The sequence below is a fragment of the Anser anser genome (assembly GCF_964211835.1).
Source record: "Anser anser genome assembly, chromosome: 2".
In the NCBI taxonomy this organism is placed as follows: domain Eukaryota; kingdom Metazoa; phylum Chordata; class Aves; order Anseriformes; family Anatidae; genus Anser; species Anser anser.
This window is the reverse complement of record NC_139721.1, coordinates 115,997,689-116,017,219: the sequence shown is the minus strand read 5'-3', so window position 1 is coordinate 116,017,219 and position 19,531 is coordinate 115,997,689. Positions and strand designations below refer to the sequence as shown.

The 19,531-nt window shown below is 38.5% G+C and overlaps 2 protein-coding genes across 2 annotated transcripts in view; one reads left to right on the top strand and one right to left on the bottom strand.

Annotated features, from left to right (window-relative positions):
• KIF15 (kinesin family member 15) overlaps positions 1-9,477 on the bottom strand; it is a 36,933-nt gene extending 27,456 nt beyond the window's left edge. Inside the window, exons 1-8 of the mRNA XM_083825678.1 lie at positions 9,333-9,477; positions 6,745-6,784; positions 5,227-5,410; positions 3,684-3,760; positions 2,562-2,599; positions 1,514-1,611; positions 959-1,138; positions 3-212 (exon numbers count right to left, since the gene is read on the bottom strand). Of these exons, the coding sequence (XP_083681804.1) occupies positions 3-212; positions 959-1,138; positions 1,514-1,611; positions 2,562-2,599; positions 3,684-3,760; positions 5,227-5,410; positions 6,745-6,784; positions 9,333-9,351 (846 nt within the window). The 5' untranslated portion in view covers positions 9,352-9,477. The remainder of the gene's footprint in view (positions 1-2; positions 213-958; positions 1,139-1,513; positions 1,612-2,561; positions 2,600-3,683; positions 3,761-5,226; positions 5,411-6,744; positions 6,785-9,332) is intronic.
• Positions 9,478-9,546: 69 nt separating this feature from the next.
• On the top strand, positions 9,547-19,525 carry KIAA1143. Its single transcript, XM_083825691.1, has 3 exons — positions 9,547-9,705; positions 10,323-10,482; positions 16,311-19,525. Exons 1-3 carry the CDS (start codon positions 9,598-9,600, stop codon positions 16,520-16,522), a joined length of 480 nt encoding a protein of 159 aa, XP_083681817.1. The 5' UTR covers positions 9,547-9,597; the 3' UTR covers positions 16,523-19,525.
• The last annotated feature ends 6 nt before the right edge of the window (positions 19,526-19,531 follow it).

Genomic DNA, 19,531 nt, shown 5'->3' with positions numbered 1-19,531 from the left:
ACCTTCAGTCTCAGTCCTTCTGTATGGGTGTCTTTTTGTCTCTCAGACCCTGCCAAGTCCACCAGGTTGAGCAGGGAAGACCGAATGTTAACAACCTCATTGTTTTTCTCCATGGATTCCACTGTGATAGTGAAAACTGCATGTGATCTTGAGGATTCTCTGTTCATTGAGGTTGATGCTACACGACGGTTTCTCCAGCCCATAGTTAATACCTAAGCATGAAAAAGATATTAAACAATATAAAGTACTTCCAGCAGCACCCAATATTCCCGGTCTTTACTTACAGATGAAATAAACAATAACAAACATATTTCGGTGCAACAGTTTTTGAAAATCTCAAGGACAAGGACTTTTTTTCCAATATTTTATGTAATATATCAGACAGAAATAATATTTATATAGGTATATATTATATAGAGATAAAGATTTGGGGCAGGGATCGGATTATATAGATACATAGTCAAGCTTAATAAAAATACTAATTAAAATTTTAATTTCTTTCCTTCAAGAGTGCCATTGCCATTTGAGAATATAACATATCCCATGCTGGTATATGCTAGCAGTACAAAGGAAAAAAGTATTTATCATCACAAGAGTACTATGTTTCATTCTTGCAGAAATCAACCTGACAATTTCTGGAACACACATGCCTCCTAATTAGCACAAGATGTAATTTTCTGTTGCTATTTGAGAGGTGTGTAAGATGAGCATTAGGGAAAGATTACTGTGATTGCAATTCATATGTTCCAAATTCTAGAATTGCACGATTTCTTACATGCGTTGGATAGTCAAGAAACATCACCTAGAAACAGATTTTTTCCACTATTTTGGAGGATGGAGTTGGGGGAAGAGGGTGTCAGAGACACTATGCATAAAAAAGTGCTTTAATCAAAGAAAAATATTTACCAAATAGGCATTATGACAAACAGCCCAAACATTAAAAAAATAGCAAAAATACCTGGTATGCTTCAGCAGCAGATGACAACACCTGTTCAACAGCACCATCAACAAAGACCCCCTTCTTGATGTGTTCTCTAAGGAACAGCCCAGCTGAAGCAGAATCTAGCAAGTCAAAAATCTGTTCATTGTAGATTTCAATAAACGAACATTTGCAGAGAAAACTCTTTCCATTGCCAGCCTGAAAAACACAATAATTTATACTATAAACACACTGGTTTTTATTAAGCAGCTGTGAGTTTATTTTTCATACATATAAAGCTTTAAGCTTGTATATTTTCAACATACTACGTATTTCTGATGCCTGATATTCAGATGACAATCATCATTCAGAAACCTAGACGCACTTTCAGACTCAAAATATAAGCATGCTTGTGTCTGAAGAAAGAGTACATGAACTTGGAAGACGCAATTTCTGATTAATAAAATTGGTGCAAGACAGCTGTAATCCCAGACACATAACTGCTACACACTATGCTTACCAACCAGTCTTAGCTAACCTTTAATGTGAGACACTATTTTCATTACATTAATAAGTATAAATAAATAAATGTACCTTTTCTTTTTCACGTTCAATTAGAAAAAATAAGTATTCGAAGCTCCGTGGAATTACACCTCTCAGACTGTGAGTGAAATTATCAGAATCAGATGGTCCTAAAGAGATTTTTAAATTAAAAAAAGTTTTAGTTAGTACGACTCGAGAGCAATAGTTGGTCTTTTCAAGGTGTCCTTATAAAAGGCTTAGGCAAGTTTTAGTCAGTTTATGGCAAAACCACAGAAGAAACTCAACAAAATCAGCTTTCAAGATCTAAAACTATATCCTGTAATCCAATCTAAATGAAATCTAAATGATGCCTGTGGATGGTTATTTTATCTGTCCATAGGGTTACCTAAATCTAAAATAGTATAAACAACATGAACATCCATGTAAAACATACATAGGTGTACAGATATGCCAATACAGCTACCTTAAGCCTGCTTTGAAAAAACAGAAAGATGGAGTGGTTCTGCCTCCGCCTCCATGTTCATTTAATTTCTATGCAGTCTTCTAAAATATGTCAGCCATTTTGGTTATTTCCTTATCTTTCTGATGTCAAGTACAATATTAATGCATTTAAAATTACTACTGTATGAAGAACAAAAATACAAGGGGCTCCATATACAGAAGGACCTTAAATTCCTAGCTGGATAGGAATCAATTATTTTGAAAATGTCACCATTATTTTTAATGTAGAAGTCTGTTACATACTGAAATATTTTTCTACACACACAGAACACATCAGCCGAACAGGGAAACGAGCAGATCTACTCATTTTTGAGACAATTTATTTAAAATGTTTGATTTCATTGAAAAGTTTTCTTTCCTGTTAAAAACAGAAAAAATATACATCCTCAAAAAGATGGAGGAGAGTACCTGTACTTCACTATTTTGATATAAAGAAAGAGTAACTGCACTGAGCACTACACCATTTCTTAAGCCTTAAGGATACCAGCAGAAAGACAAAAATCTAAACCGTTCCTGGCATTTGAGCAAGAAAACATTTCAACTCAAGACAAAAAATATCATGAAACCACTGAAAGATAAAGCTGTCTCATGCACTTACCCATCATAGTAAAAGTTTTTCCTGATCCAGTCTGGCCACTAAAAATAAAAAATAAAAATTCAGATAACAAAGCTTTATTCCAGCTCTGAACTTTTCATTAATCTGTAGCTTCGAAGGAAAAACATCAGTTTCAAATGAAAGAAATATTTTCTTTTAAACAGAAGATAAAATAAAGACAGAGGAAAGCTGAACATGTCTAAGCTAAAAAAATCAGAAAATCTGTTAGATAAATCACCTTTTGTTACCCCCATCCATTTTCTTCCTTATTTCTTTTGGAAAGGGAAATAATGGAAATCAACATTAAAATAAAAGCTTTCTAGTATATACATTAAACTAATTTTTAGCTCAATCTTCTGGGTTTTATGTCACTTGGTAACACACACAAATCAAAAATCAGAAAGAGCCTTTTAAGTTGAATATGTCCTCTTATTATCCATAGCTACTAATCACGCTAGAGAAGTTTCAGGGCAATTTCACTTCATTTTTCTATATTTATAAATTGGAACAAAATAGACTTCAGTTTTGGAAATGCTGTTCTAGGCTAAAAGAACAGTAAAGTTTTCATTAGATCAGTCATTCAAGTTAGCATTTTTGACCAAAGTGCTTACTCAGTTTTCGAAGTGAGAATTTTGGGAGTTAGTATGATGATATTCATGCTACTGGTCATGGATATACTTCTACCATGAAAACACTTTGAAAGTTAAATCTATCATTTATGAGTTCTCCCGTAGGCAGCTAAGACTAACTAAAGAAATGAGCTGGCCAAATATCAAGTCAGAGCAATTTTCATTCATTTTTATTATGGACATACTGAAAACAACCACCATTCTCTTTAACACCACAATAAAACTTCTGGTTTTAAGACAAAAAATAATGATGCCAAAATGAGTTTACAATTGACATTATTGGTCTTCAGTATTAGAAGCATAACACCTACAAATAGATTCCTTAAAGTACTCTTCAATATTGCATGAATATTCCCTATGTTGTTCTACACTTAAGCAAGCACTTTCAAAGCTTACTGCAACATTAAGCAGACTTGGGAACTTAAAACCACAATTATTCATTAAAAAAGGCTCCTCAAATATTGTAACTGGTATGAAATACCATTAAATTACTTACTATGCAAAGATGGTCCCATTGTAACCATTCATACAAGATTCAACAATATTTTTGGCCACACTTGAGAACACAGACTCCTGGGAACAAGGGAAAGAAAAGGCAATTGGCACCTGTGGTTTAAATCTCTCTTCTATCACTGTTTTCTATGCCATAACTTCACGATGTATAATAATTGCATTCTTTAAAGTCAGACAAGTATCATGACCTTGGAGTTCTCTCACAGCAAAACAATGTATCAGAAGTCTTTGTGACATAAAAACACTCCCTCTGCAAGTGATTTTGTTCCTTGTTGGGAACTGAAAGAAAAATAGTAAAACTCACCATAACATGGTTTCAGTTGTATTTATGTATAAATGTAAAGTATTAATAAATAATAATAATAACAACAACAACAATAATAAAAGTGATCAAAACTAGTTAACTTTTCACATTTACCACTGTGTGATGGTGTATTCAGCAAATCTGCACAACTGCTGTCCTCTATATATTTTCACGCATTTCTCTTAGACCTGGAAGAAAAGCCTACCTACAAATGATAGCCTATAGCGTTTTGTTTTCTTTTAGATATTTTGTATATATTGCAGGTTCTTATTATGGCATTTATTAAGAACTTTACAACTTCTTTGCAGACTTCTGCATGAAGATGGATGACTGGATGTGATCCTGAGCACAGTTCATTTCTCCATGTAAAAGACAGATGACACTTGAAAGATGACACTGTCCTTTTATTAGAATAAATTTTAAATCGGTACTGTTAAAAAGACCTCGTTCTTACTCCTTACAAGTGACCAATGCTTTATGGAATTATGGAACCCATCACAATTTATAAGGATATTACAGAAACCACTCAGTGTTCAAACTGATTTTAAAATGCTTGTTGAGATGGATTACTTTCAGGTTTCCCCATTAAGATTACACTGTAGGAAGGAAAGACTTCCTTAAGAGTATGGAAATTGAAGCATGGTGCTTTGGATATTAAATGGGAGTGAAGTCTTAGATGAATGAAAATTATGTTCAGAATTTCAAAACCACAATATTTTAAGGTATAAACTGGAAGATTTTCCTGATGATGTTACCTTTTCCAAGGTCCTAAGAGTATTAGGACCAAGTAGTGAAAATCTCTGAACAATGCATCTGTTTAAATACAGATGTATAAGAAGGAAATATAACTAATGGAATATAATGCCATGAATTCCTAACATACAAATCCCATCTTTAACATCAGCTACTGACTGTCAGCTATTTTTGTGTGGGTAGCTCAACAGGTGGTTATTTTCTGTCTATGCCTTTACTGTAACATTTACTAATAGAAGCTTTAATTTTAATGCAAACTTTGATTAAATAAATTAACGGTGTTAAAAACACATGAAAACTATTAGAGCAGAATTTAGTGCAACATTTCTAAACAATAACTACATATACCAGTCTGAACATAAAAAAAAATAAGACCTAAAGAATTACAGATTTAGAAAGGTTTAGTGTAGCAGTTGCCAAAATCTGGGCAAAAACTGTACTTCTGTTATGAAATTATGTAAGTTATTACCTGTGTTGTTTCCATATTTGCAACATAATCAAAAGTGAAGATCTTCGGCTCAGGCTTTGAATGCAGACGGATGGTGTTTAATGAAAGAACAGATAAACACAAGCCTTGATCTCCATCAGTTAACGCAGTTCCCTCTGAAGGAGGACGTACCCTTACATAAACTTTGATAGCATCACCTTCAACACTAAACAGATATTTATGCATTAGATTACTTCGAAATAGCTGATCTATCAGCTGCTTGATAAAATTAAATCACAAAAAAATCAGATTAAGCTACTGAAGTCATAAAAAGGTATCTCCTGAAATTATAATGAATTAATGTGTACAGGCAGAAGTAGTCACAGATTTATTAAAGGTTCCAATGTTGCGGATTAAAAAATAAAGAACAAGAAGTTAGTGGAATTTGTTACTGCTGTATGTAAATTCACCCTGTGAATTCAGCTCTAAGAGAGCACATTTCGCAATGAAATATACACACACTCACAGCCATAAAGAAACCACTGTTGTTATAGTAGGGGGTTCAGTAATTTCTAAGACCATGGGCTTCAGGCATCCTCCTTACTACTCAAAGTTAGAAAAAACTTAACAAATAGAACAGATGATGCTATATTACAACAGGAAATCTTTTAGCATTTTCTTTGCTAATGGGAGGGGAAAACAACACGTTTGAAATCCCGTTTGTTATGGGAGGGGAAAGAACAATCAATTTTTGATCCTTATTTCATCACATCTGTTGGCAGATGCACCAGTAGATATAACTTGAATAAGCAACTGTGCATGACTTATATTAAAGCTTGAAGGAGTTCTGGCATAAATAACCAATAATAACGTTTATACTAATATAATAATTAAAGAATTAAATTCTTACATTAAATGACAGCAAACTTGGATATCCTTTACTTAATTCTTTCACAAAAGGATGTTATAGCAACATGGTGTTATAACTGGCATTTATTTTTACTTTTGAAAATACGAAAGAAAGGAACAGAATAATTTTAAAAGTGGACTTCATGACAGAAATGTGGAGTGGGAGAACAGCGGAGGAAAAGCTACAAAAAAAAAACACAACAGGAAGCAATTGAGAAAGGGAAAACCTGACATTGGATCATTGGATTTGAGACATCCCACTAAATTGCCAAATATTTTGTCAGTATATAATATTTTGAGTTTTGGCAAAAACTGTGTGTATCTGGAGGAGAGCTTTTTTTTCCCCCCCTTTTAGCTGAGGATTTCTTCAAGGAAGTTTAACATCTCTTCAAAGATATTCTAGAGTCAGCTGAAGAGTTAGCAGACAAATGAGAATTCACTGCATGGCAACATTCCAAAAAGGAATCTGATGCCTCAGAACAACAATTTTATTGAGAACATTTTTTAAAACCTGAAAGGAAGTTTAGAGAGGTAGGCAACAATCTTGTGCATGAAAACATTACAAAATTACTTTCCAATGTTATACTATGTTTTGTCTGCACTTTTTCTACAACATCATTATTCAAATACGTGAACTGGCCAATACTTTACCTAGGTGAGTTCGGCAAAGGCAATGCAGAGTCACGTAAATCTATAAAACAAAAAGTGAAAAAAAATACAAAAATTAAACAAGATACAATTATTGCATAAAAATCATTTAAATAGGAAATACTGTAAGCAATACTGAGGGAGATAAAAAGAAAGCCTTAGAAACGTCTTTCTCATACATGATCAGAACTGTATGAGAATATTTAGTAACAATCGTCCTTTGTCAGAAAGTTTGCTGTTTCTTGCAAAGGTAGAGAAAGCTCCAGTCCTGCAACGTGAGCATTTGCACGCTTTCATCATGGATGACTTCCATCCCAGGGTCCTGAGGGAACAGGCTGATGTAGTCACCAAGCCTCTTTCCACCATATTTGAAAAGTCCTGGCAGTCAGCTGAAGTCTCTGGTGACTGGAAAAAGGAAACATCACTGCCATTTTTAAAAAGGGTTGAAAGGAGGACCCAGGGAACTGCAGAGCAGTGAGCCTCACCTCTGCGCCTGGGAAGATCATGGAATGAATCCTCCTGGAGGCAATGTTAAGGCACATGCAGGACAAGGAGGTGATCCGAGACAGCCAGCATGGCTTCACCAAGGATGAATCGTGCCTGACCAATCTGGTGACCTTCTACGATGGAGTGACCGCATCAGTTGACAAGGGAAGACTAACTGATGTCATCTACCTGGACTTCTGTAAGACCTTTGACAATAACCCACATGACATCCTAATCTCTAAATTTGAGAGAGTGGATTTGAAGGGTGGACGATTCAGTCGATAAGGAATTGGCTCAATGGCTACACCCAGAGAGTGGTGGTCAATGGCTCTATGTCCAGGTGGAAACTGGTGAAGAGTGCTGTCCCTCAGGGGTCTGTTTTGGGACCGGTGCTTTTCAGTATCTTCATCAATGACAGATGATGGGATTGACTACACCCTCAGCAAGTTTGCAGATGACACCAAGCTGAGTGATACAGTTGACACCAAAGAAAGAGATGCCATCCAAAGCGACCTGGTCAGGCTGGAGAAGCGTGCCCACGTGAACCTAATGATGTTCAACAAGTCCAAGTGCAAGGTGCTGCACCTGGGTCAAGGCAATCCCAGACATAAAGACAGACTGGGAGAAGAACTCATTGAGAGCAGCCCTGCAGAGAAGGACTTGAGGGCTCTGGCGGACAAAAAGCTCGACATGAGCCAGCAGTGCGCACTTGCAGCCCAGAAGGCCAACTGCATCCTGGGCTGCATCAACAGACGGGTGGGCAGCAGGGCAAGGAAGGGGATTGTGGCCCTCTACTCTGCCCTCATGAGGCCCCACCTGGAGTGCTGCGTCCAGGTTTGGGGCCCCCAGCACAAGAAGGATGTGGGGATGTTAGAGTGGGTCCAGAGGAAGGACTGGAGCACAGGGCTGGAGCACCTCTCCTATGAGGAAAGGCTGAGAGAGCCGGGGAGGTTCAACCTGGAGAAGAGAAGGCTCCAGGGAGCCCTCATTGAGGCCTTTCAGTATTTAAAGGGGGCTTATACAAAAGACAGAAAAGGACTCTTTACTCGGGTAGATAACGACAGGACAAGGGGGAATGATCTTAAACTAAAACAAGATAGGTTTAGCCTAGACATTAGGAGGAGTTCTTCACTGTAAGGGTGGCAAGGCCCTGGCACAGGTTGCCCAGAGAAGCTGTAGATGCCCCATCCCTGGAGGTGTTCGAGGCCAGGCTCAAGGGGGCCTTGGCCAACCTGATCTAGTGGGTGGCATCCCTGCCCACAGCAGGGGGGTTGGAAACGGGTGATCTTTAACGTCCCTACCAACCCGAGCTCCTCTACGATTCTATATAAGCAGCTTATTGGACAGCTCCGCATTTCGAGATGACACCCTATGGCTACAAAGACTTCCTTTTTACCTAAGGGGGAATCTGATGTGAAATTACTTCCCATAGGTTAATCAGACAAACTATTAATAAGTAACATGATCAAACATAAAAGAATAAGTAAAATAACAATCAAAGATGATTTACCAAAATATTCCAATAACAAAAGACCTTGTAAGGTTTCTAAAAGTACACAGGTTTTATTGTAGGAGGATTGCTTTAAAGTGGACTAGTAAAGAGATGCAAAGGCGCCAGGCTCCTTGTTATGATTCATACCACTTAAATATCCTGCTGCCGCTACGCAAACCTACCAGCTTCGGTTCACACAATAACATTTGAGAGACGTGCTTAATCCTAATACATTTGAAGAGTGAACCATTAAGCATGAAAACGAGCTAGCCAAAGAAAACCAGTGCGTTTTAAAACTGAAATTAGGCCGATGGATGCTCGCATGCCCTGCGCCCTGGAGAAGTCCCTGTCACCTAACTGTTTTTAGTTCCCGTTTTAAAGGGCGGCTTTCATGTGAACGCTGTACTTGTGAGGGACTACAGTCAGAGACATCGCCGCTAATTAAAAGCCGAAAACAGGGAAGACGCGCGGCCGAACGCGGGGCTGCTGTGGTGCTGCCCCTGGGCACCCGGGCATGCAGGTTACATTACACCCCGCGGCCAGGATCCCGCCCCGGCCCCTTGGGGAGCCCGGTGGGTGCCCGCCGCTCACCCCTCGGCCCCGCCGCCCTCACCTCTGGTGCCGGGAGCCATGATCCGCGCCGGCCCCGCCGCCCGCCGCCAGCTCCGCAAAATGGCGGCGCGTTTGAATTTGGCGCTAAGGGCCGCTGGCGCCGCAAGCCCGCCCCCACCGCGAAGCCGAGGAGGGCGCGGCCATTTCGTTCCCCTCCCCCCTCCCTCCTCCCGCTACTGGCTGCGGGGCCTCCGCTCCCCCGGCACGTGACGGGGAGAGAGGGCCCCGTGGGGAGGAGGAGGAAGGGAGGGGGGGAGGCGGCCGCCATGAGCCGGAGGCCGCAGGTCTCCTACGTGCGGCCGGCCGAGCCCGCCTTCCTCAGCCGCTTCAAGCGGCGGGTCGGGCATCGGGAGGCGCCCACGGTGGACACCAAGGTAACGGCCCCGGTGTGCCCCGCTCGGGGCGATAATGCTTGCGACAACTTGGCTGGGAGCCTTGATAACAAAGCCACCATAACAAGGTGCTTTTCCCTTTGTGCGATTCTCAGTATAGCACGGAAGATTCAGATCAGACCTATGTATTTAAGGTTATCTTAACGTTGCATGGCAGATGTTACTTGTACAGTAAAGATGAAGAACAAAAGCAATGTGTTCGTTACCTTCCGAGATCAAACTGTTTTGGTCTTTAATTAGAAGAGTACACACTGTGTTTTTTGTCTGTTTTCTTACGGGACTCCATGAGTTGGAGTGCTGTCTGAGCAGCTAGCAGTGTACCCAGCTGCAGTGAGTCACAAGAGTCCAAGTACAAGCAAATCTTAAAAAAATCTGGCTGTGCTTGCCCTATTGGCAGTGCGTACGGTGGGCTGCGGTAACAGGCTTTTGCCGAAGGATGTGACTGACACTAATTTTGTGTCATTCAAAGCGCATGAGAGAGCCTGGCACTGACAGCTGTGCCAAGTTACACTAACATTGCTGCAAAAGTGAGGCCTAAGAGTTATTAGCTCACTGTTGCACCTGTTGGTTGGAATTCCTTCTGTTTCTTTTCTCTGCAGAGAGAGCAGCTCCCGCTTGCAGATAGTGATTCTGAGAATGGCAGTGACAAGGAAGATGAGCAGCCTCAAGTGGTAACGCTGAAAAAAGGGGACTTGACTGCTGAAGAAGCAATGAAAATTAAAAAGCAAATCAAAGAGGCCTTAAAGTCAAGTGAACCAGGTGAATATCAAGCTATTAGTTTCCTGCTTTGTTTAACCAGAGAGAACCATAAAAGGGAGGTTGATGATATTTGGGCATTTTCTAACATTTAATACTACCTTTGATTGCTAATCCGAAGTAATAGAGAAGTAACTGAAGTAATATCCACGTTGTCTTGCTTTTTATACTGTTGGAGTTACGTTCTTCTTGGTGGTGCATCATCCTACCTCTAAATACCACCTTACTTTTTTTGGGGTGGCAAGGGGGCACGGGGTTAGCCTGCTATGCAGTCTTTTTGACATCACCTGTGATAACTTCTGAACTCATTAATCAGTTGATTAACTTTGTTTGACAGTGGGGTGGATGTCTTACGGGTAATCTTTTGAGTTTGTGAAATAATGTTTGTGTAGAAGGAGGAAACTCGGGTTAGTGCTTTAATGGAGAGAATAGCTGGTTTGTAAGCTCAATCACCTGTTCAGTTAACTGACTGATCCACATTATTACTTGCTTGAAATCATCCCCAGTATGTGTTGTGACTTGCACGGCTAGTAGTTAGAGGGCATGGAAAACATAACCTAAGAATAGCGAGAAGATGAGTGAAGTGCAGCATTTCAGCTAAAATCTAAGGGTGCATCTCTTGATGGGAAGCGGATGATTCATTGTATTGTTCAGTCTTTTTTGAAAATAGATTTTTTTTAATAGATCTACATTCTTAATCAAGTGGAAAAACTCCTGCTGATTCTTTTATTGAAGTGTAATTGGTGTTGCAGTTTGTATAGCTGTTGCATGATTTCTTTTCAAAAGTGGGATCACCCTCCTAGCGTTGCTGGAAATTTCAAGTACTGGAAAGAAATGGCATTCGTTCTGAGCATTGGTTTCTTTTTCATGTAAGCAACTTGATTTTTGAACGATCACAGTAGGAGGAAAAATGATGTTGTAAGGCCAGGCAAAAAGCAGCAGTTGTCCGTGAGAATCCGTTGAGGTCCATGCTGTGAAAAAGAAGTCCAAAGGCAGCCCATCTACTAAGTTGAGTACACAGTGTGAAAATGGAAGTGTGTTTGATTAGAGTAACTGAACTTCTCTGGTGGAAAAAGACATTCCTAAGACAAAAATGTATTTAGGGAGGATAGTAGCATTGAGTCCCTGTAGGGCACTAGAATCTCTGCTTATTAAACCTGCACTTGCTGAGTAACAACATGCATTTGGAGGAAAAAAATCTGCAATAGTGTAGCAGGACTGTTGAAATGCTATGCTCTGGGTAGTGCTGCCCTCTACTTCACATTACTATGTTGCTGTTTGCTCATCTGCCTTTGCTGTTAATACCAGGTCTTGGCCTGCTTTTCTTTTTTGAGCTTATGGGAATTCACAGGGTAAATGTTTTTATAAGTGTGCACCTCTCCTGTATAGAGGACTGGTGTGAAATGTTCAGTGAAGTTGTAGGTGACTGCTACAGCTTGCTGAAGGTTTCTTTGAGCCTTTGTCCATCTTTGCCCTGTCAGTCTAGAGATTTAAATCTGGAGATTTGCTTTCTGATTTTCTAGTCAGAGGCAGGCATTTAGGCAGCTGGTTGCTTCCAGTTTAACAAAGGGAATTTAGAATAATGTTTTAGTTTCTTTTCTTTTTTGGGCACTTGTCACTTGTAAAAATGGGAAGTATAATGAACACTTGTTGCATGATTTGATTAAATTTCTCATTTATTTTATTTTATCTCAAGGGTTGAAGTGTTGAAATTCAATTATTTAACATGTTCTTGACCATAATATATAGCCCCAAATTGGATTATCAGTGAAATTATGTGAAGACTGAACAGGTAGAAGGGAAGCAAACTTCAGAACTAATAATCTTTCTTTCCACCATGTTGACATCAATGTCAAAGCACTTTGGTATGTAGTAAGTAATGTATTGCTTGCTGACCATCTGTTATGAATAGAAATTGTTAATCTTTCAAAAAAATTGCAAGTACTCTGTTTTGAGGTTCTGCCCTCTCCTCTGTTATGTCTCTGTAGGGGTTGTCTTCATTTGGAGGTCCTTGTCTTCAGGCTTTGGCTTGGGATATTATTCTAGGATTTTTCGTTTCTCATTTATATCCTTTCTGCTTCATTTTGTTCTATAGCCAGTTTGACATGGGTTCACTTTTTTATCTCAGGCACTAGCAGTTCCTGTGACTTGTGTTTTCTTTAACAGATGAGCGACACTTTTGCATTAATTTGGAGGAAAAAAAAAAGTTGATTAATGTCCTAGCTGCACTTAGCTGCCTCCTGAGGCAGAACAGAATTTATTGGCTTTTGCAAGTATAGTCGTAAAGAACTTTTTTAGTTAACCTTTCCTATATGAGAAAAAAGTCCTTCCAGATTTGAATTTTTTTATCCATAGAGGACTGACTTAGATGCTTTTTAGCCTCTAAGTCATCTGTTTAACAACAGTCATTCTGTTTAATACTTTTATACAGTATTTTATAAATGGTTACTGTCAGTTCAGAGATAAATAAAAATGGTCTTATGAGAAATTAAGTTTGCACAAAAGAAAAGATGGTAATTACTGCAAGACGCTTTCTCCCAGCATTCATTATAGTCTCCAAAATTGATTCTTCTGCTGCTTTTCTAGTTCATCTGGCCTCTGAGGCACCCTGCAGATGACCAAATTTGGTGGAAGGTGTCCTTACTCATTCAAACTCTTGTAATATTATTTTGCATTCTATATGGTGGGGCGGGGGAGGAGAAAGGAGAGGAGAGGCAAGAAGACAGCCCTTGCTGTCTTGGGTATCAGAGCTCTTTCCTTAGCTTACACAGCTGTTATATCACATTTAGAATTCATGCTGTCCTTCATTGTGTGAGCAGTAGGAATCTAAATCAGAGTTGATTTTACAGCGTTTAAATAACAAAAACATTCCCAAAGATGGTTTTATTTCAGCATGTCCTCATTAAATATATGAGACAGCATATCTGAGGAAGATTGGTCTTTTTATCCTCGTGATACCAGTGTGTGTGCAATTCCTGTAGTAAAAGCTTCCAAAGGCGTGCGTAGAGATGGGTAGCCAGAAAGCACTAGAGCATCTGAACCTGCTGACCTGAACTTCTAATCTCAGAAACCACTAAGAAATTTACTAGTTTACGATAAAATTTTTCCAACCTTTGTCATTGAATAGACATGTATCTTCAAGTACTGTTTGTGCAGCTCCTCCTGTCCTTCCTGCTAATTCAGTGGCATTTGTTTCCTCTTGCGGCCTAATTAACTCATGCAGACAGAACTGACTGCTGAAAAGTTGTGCTGCTAACCATGCAAATGACTAGTAAATCAAAAATAAAGAGAAGAATAGTGCTTCTTTTTCAGATACTCAGTTATGCTCTCCTTGTAAGGTATAAATTGTAATTGAGAGGAAAAAGTTTTCTGAATTTGTGGCTTCATAAATTGATGTCACCGATGAAGTGAGTTTTCAGCTCCGTGTCTGAATATGCCCTTCATAGCCAGCCAGCATAAAGGTTTGTGATACATGTAAAAGCATCAATGACTAAAAACAGTCACAAGCTGAACTACTAGTGATTTTTTTGTCCCTTTTCTTAAGATAAATGGATTTTATTATTTCTTCTCTAGTGGTTTTACACTGGTTGTCTTTTACTTCAGGTGTTTCAGCCTGTTTATCAGAAATCCTGCTTTCTGTAATTTGTAACATTGATACTCCTTTTCCATGGAGTCTTTTATCAGGGCTCTGTTTTAAAAAACTGCCAACACTGGAGATTGCTTCTTCAATGTCTTCTTTGCATTGCTTAACACATTTCTGTTTCTGGAGGTCATCAATATAAACAGAAAAGAAACCTGGTGTGTAACAGCCTGGTAAAATTAGAATGGATAAGGTGAAGTTTTTTACCAAATGGAAAAGAAGTCAACACAAATTTCTTGAGCTGCTACCTCAAATTCTTTTAAAAAGCATAGTCTGTTCTCCCTCTTCCTGCAATTTGCTTAGGTAAGGCTGAACCTGCTGTGTTTCGTCACCTGATTGATTCTTTGTCAAGCACTGCTGATGCATCATAGCTCTCTGGAATTGTCCTGGGCTTCCTGCTGAAAGGATTGTCCTTGAGCATATAATGAAATTTGGACAGTGTTTTACCAGGCCAAGAGCTAAAGTCTTTTCCTTTGATGCAAAATGATCTACAAGTAGTATTGAGGTGACAGAGCTAAGGCAGTTGCAGTTTTGGTAGTTTCCGAGCTTTGTTCTAATTATGCATTTTGTTTATTAAGAGTTTGAATTCATATCACAAAGATACCTGTCAGTTTCTGCATCTGTCAGACAAGATGAAATATCAGTGCAGTTCACAGCATGGGTATTGGGAGAATTGGGAGTGAAATTGAAATTTTACTTCAATTTCCTTCCAGTACCTAGAGGAGGTCTACAAGAAAGCAGGAGGGGGACTCTTTGTCAGGGAGTGTAGTGAAAGGACAAGGAGTAATGGTTTTAATCTAAAAAAATGGTAAGTTTAGATTAGATATTCAGAGGAAATTACATTTAGGGCAGTGAGGCACTGGCACAGGCTGCCCAGAGAAGCTGTGGATACCCCATCCCTGGAGGTGCTCAAGGCCAGGCTGGATGGGACTTTGGGCAACCTGGTCCAGTGGGAGGTGTCCCTGCCCATGGCAGGGGGTTGGAACTGGGTGATCTTTAAGGTCCCTTCCAATCCAAACCATTCTGTGATACTATGATTTCTCCATGAAGTACAAGTACATAGTTCAGATGGAACTTCCCGTGTTTCAGTTTGAACCAGTTGCTTCTTGTCCTATTTCTGGGAGCCACCAAAAAGTCTGGCCCCATTGACTTGTCAGGCTCCCTTAAGATATTTATATACATTGATAAGATCCCCCAAGTAGTGTTCTCTCACAAACTATTGAAGAAGCGTACATCATGTAGAGGTCATGGACAGAATTGGTGCTCAGTTTTTTAAGCTAGGTTTCTTCTTAAAAAGGGTGCAAAACATAAGGAATTCTAAGTGAATTTCTCTAATAAAGTTGATGTCTTCATTTGTACCACACAACTCTTCAATCCAGCAGATCTAATAGTTGTGTTTGGAGCATGCACTGGAGGGTGTTTCAACCAATGCTGTGTATGGCAGCCCTGAAATGTGAGTCTTCTGCCACAATGCTTATGCACTGAGGAAGGAATTTGTACTAAAGATATTTATTGTTTTTTAATTAAATAACACACAATTTTGTCAAACGTGTATATTGTTATGCAATTTCTGTTGAAAAATGAATTTCACACAAGTACTTTAGGAGAAATGTATTGCACAAAACCTATGGTTCTTTAATATTCTGTCATATATTTGGTTAAAAATTGAAAACTACTGTAGCATGGGCCTTTGTGTATGATTCATGATTTAAAATTTCATTTTTTTTCCAGAAATATTGCTTTGATGCTTTTACTTGTGCAGTGGCTTTCCTCCTTTGCCTGAAAGTCCCAAGAGGGACTTTTAAAGAAATTATTTGCTCTAATACATGCAGAGAAGCAGAATTTGCAATTTCTTGACAAGGAATAGCATATTGGAGTAAAAGAAAAGCTTTGTCTTGTATATTGCCCTTCTGTTCTTTAAAGAGATACCATGATTTTGAAATAAGTTCATTTTTGTCATAGATTTTACAAACAGTGAAATGGAATTAAGAAGATCGTACAAAGTTGTCCTCTCCATTTTGATAAGTGGATGAGACTGGATTGTATGCCAAAACTTATATATGTGTTCATAATCGTTTTATCGCATCAGAGGTCTCACTGGTCTTGGGAAAAAGGAAAGACAACAGTGAAGTTCTGTATGTTTGTGTGAACATGTGAAGGTGAGTTCTGATTTTTTTCTGTTTGTTAATAGATGGTGAACCAGAACCCGCTGATGGAAAAATTATGTTCAGGAAACCAACCAAACGTTCATCAGAGAAGCTTTTGGACTTCAATGTAAGTTCAAGTAAGAAGATCAAAGAGGGAAAGAAAACTGAGAGAGAAGCAACTACCTCTCAGAGTACAGCTAAGCAAGTTAAAAACAGCAGTCTTCTCTCATTTGATGATGAAGAAAATGATGATTAGGAGTTGTATGTATTCATATTTTAGTTATCCTTCCCAGCTATTTGAGTAAGAATGAGGGTTTTCATAGAAATTGGAGCATGGTATCCAAACTTCTCTTGCTTTGTTATGGTTCAACTAGAGAAACATAGTATACAACCAGCATGAGCAAAACTGAGCTCAGATGTTCCAGTTCAGATGGAACTATATGAGTAGTATCTCATGTCTTTATTTTTAAAAGAAAATTTAAACATATATATCAAAGCTATTTGTGACCACAAATGAGTAGCAAAATACAGGTGGACATATCCAGCTTAAATACATTTTCAATCAATTAATTTTAAAATGTCTTCCATTACTAAAATTGTATTTCCTCTCTATCTAACGGCCACAGTGGAGAGCTGTTTGTTTGTTTGTTTGTTTTTCTTAATTATTATAGGCTTAGCATTCAAAAGAGAGACTTTATTGCTGTGGAGCAGAGATTGACCTCTTTTGCTTCTCGCCTTAACAAAAGCTTGCACTAAATTTTGCATGTATGGTTTGGCAGATTAGCTCTTTGTAAGCTCTCTTGCAGTAAGTGAGCCTGCATTTGCTAAAATTACATAGTCTTAATGCTGTCTTCAGTGAATACAGTTCAAGAAGCACCAAACTAGTTTGGATTGATTGTGCTAGTAAGATATAAAAATTCTGATTGTATCAATTAATGCAAAGGAACGATTTTTAAACCCTTTAAGACTGTACACTTTGGTTGTCACACTGATGTATTAAGATGGGATTGTTTTTTTTTTGGAAGTGCATTTGTTCTAGTTCGCTACATATGTGTTTGTAATTATTTAGGATCTCAGTTTATTTTTTAAAATGTATTTCATTCTTAAACTGTAGAAAACTACCGATTTTATTTCAATAGGAAATTGTAAACAGAAGATTAAGTCAAGAAATACTATAGCTGTGATACAAAGTTTTAATTTTTTTTTGCAGTTGACCATGTACAGTACACTGATATTGACCATTTCTGTATTATTTATGTAACGGGGTGTGCAGAAATTCTAATAACACTGAGAGCTGATGGGACTGGGGAGAGCAAGGAGGTGGAAATGGAACTAGTGAGTCTGAAATGACTTGATAGTATTGTGTGTTCTTGCAATACTTAAGCACGACTGAGACTGCTGCAGAATTACAGGGTACGAGACAATGAAACCAGTTCTTGTGCTGTGTGACAGGTAATTTGAAATCATTTGGGCTGTAAAGCTTCGTTGAGGAGCAAATTTGAAGTAGCTGTGTGAAACAGCTGGTTTTAGTTTGTTAATCTGGTATTAAACAATAAATTATGATTTCTGTAAGTGGTCCAAAGGTATTTAAATGAAAAATTCAGTGCATAAAATGGGATTTTTGGAGTCACCTGATAATGAAGCCTATTTTGACAGCCACTTGTCTCCAAATATCACATCCTCTTACAGCATAAGATCAGATGCAAGCCTGCCTACGATTTCTAACTAATTGGGAGTGTGCCTGATTTTGAAAATGAATAGGTATATTGTCCTTTCAGAAAATTAAAACCAGGCCTATAAATGTATATTAACATGTGTGGCACTGGTCTGATATTAGAACTGCTACAGAGATGCAATTTGACAACCTGAGGATTTCCATGAGAACATTTTGCATTTGTAGGTACATAATTTGTCTGTATTCAGCATACGTAATAAAGAAAAATGTAGGATATACACAGTCAAAGGTTCCCAGGGATTAATCTTTCCATATTCTTTGTATGCCTAACATTTGTTTGATTCCATTTTAAAAAACTATATATACCCATGAAGAATAGTGTAGTGTTAAAGTATTCTGAAGGAATATTTGGTCACATTTAAATAACTGAGTATATACTTTGACTTTCTGAGACCAATCTGCAAGAATGAGTTAACCAGTGAATGCTTACCTAAACTTTTTCAGTTTTGTCCATCAGCACAAAACCATACTTGCTTACATTTTCCTTGCACAGCCTGAAAGTTCATCACTTTAGCTGCAAGGCAGCTCAGGAGACGTGGTTGTTAAGAGATAAATCCTTGCCATGAATCAGAGGGAATTCACACCTTCCTTAAAATCAGAGAGGGCCTCCCAAACGGGCAGCCTATTTGGCATATTTAAAATAAGAGCGAGTTCTTGTTCGAATCCTGCCAGCAATTGCATTTAAACAAAATTTACTATTCCTACTGAAAGACTTGTTAGATTGAAGTCCGGTAAAAAGAGAGGTACCTCAAAATTCTGGGTGCAGTGCTTTTGTTTAATCATGCTCCCTGCCCTGCAACTTCATGACAGATGTCTGGAATGCAAATACATTAATTGGGTTTGCTTGGAAATAACATAATGAAAGGTATGTTGTTCTTCAGGCAGCGCAGCAGGGGAAAGAAAGGTGGATACGGAAACCCACTTTCTTTCCTTTATTCCAGCTGTGATCTGTAGTGCTCTGACCAGGAGACCTTTGTATTCATTGTATTTCACTCCCAGTTCACCTAACAATAACTAATTGGATATATTTTATTAAGAGGTGTGAGTGATGCACAAAAGTGTTTTAGTCAAGTAGTCATGTGAAAATCAGTGTTCTTAATGCGACACACCAGGAAAATTACATACGCCATCAACACCCCATGAAACCTGTGACTAAAGAGAGCAATTACTTGTTCATTTAGGAAAGAAATGTGAAACTGTCTTAAGCAATCACCTGCCTTAAGCAATGGGCCATGGAAAAAATAATTGCAAGAACTTTCTAATAAAGGGGAAGCCAAAGTGAGTAAGTACATGAAATGTGGGGCTGTCCACTAGAATGGACAAACTTCCTGGCTTTTTCTTGCTTTTTTTCTTTTTCTCTCCTGTAGTGGGGAATGTATTTTCCCTCTTTCCCCCTGCCCCTCTCTGAATGAGAGTAGCTGAGGTTTGTTACCCTATACAGGAAACCTGTTCCGATATGGTCTGTTAACTAATATGGGAATGTTGTACAGTTTTTATTAATAAAATCTTTGAAATTTTCCAGCTCATTAG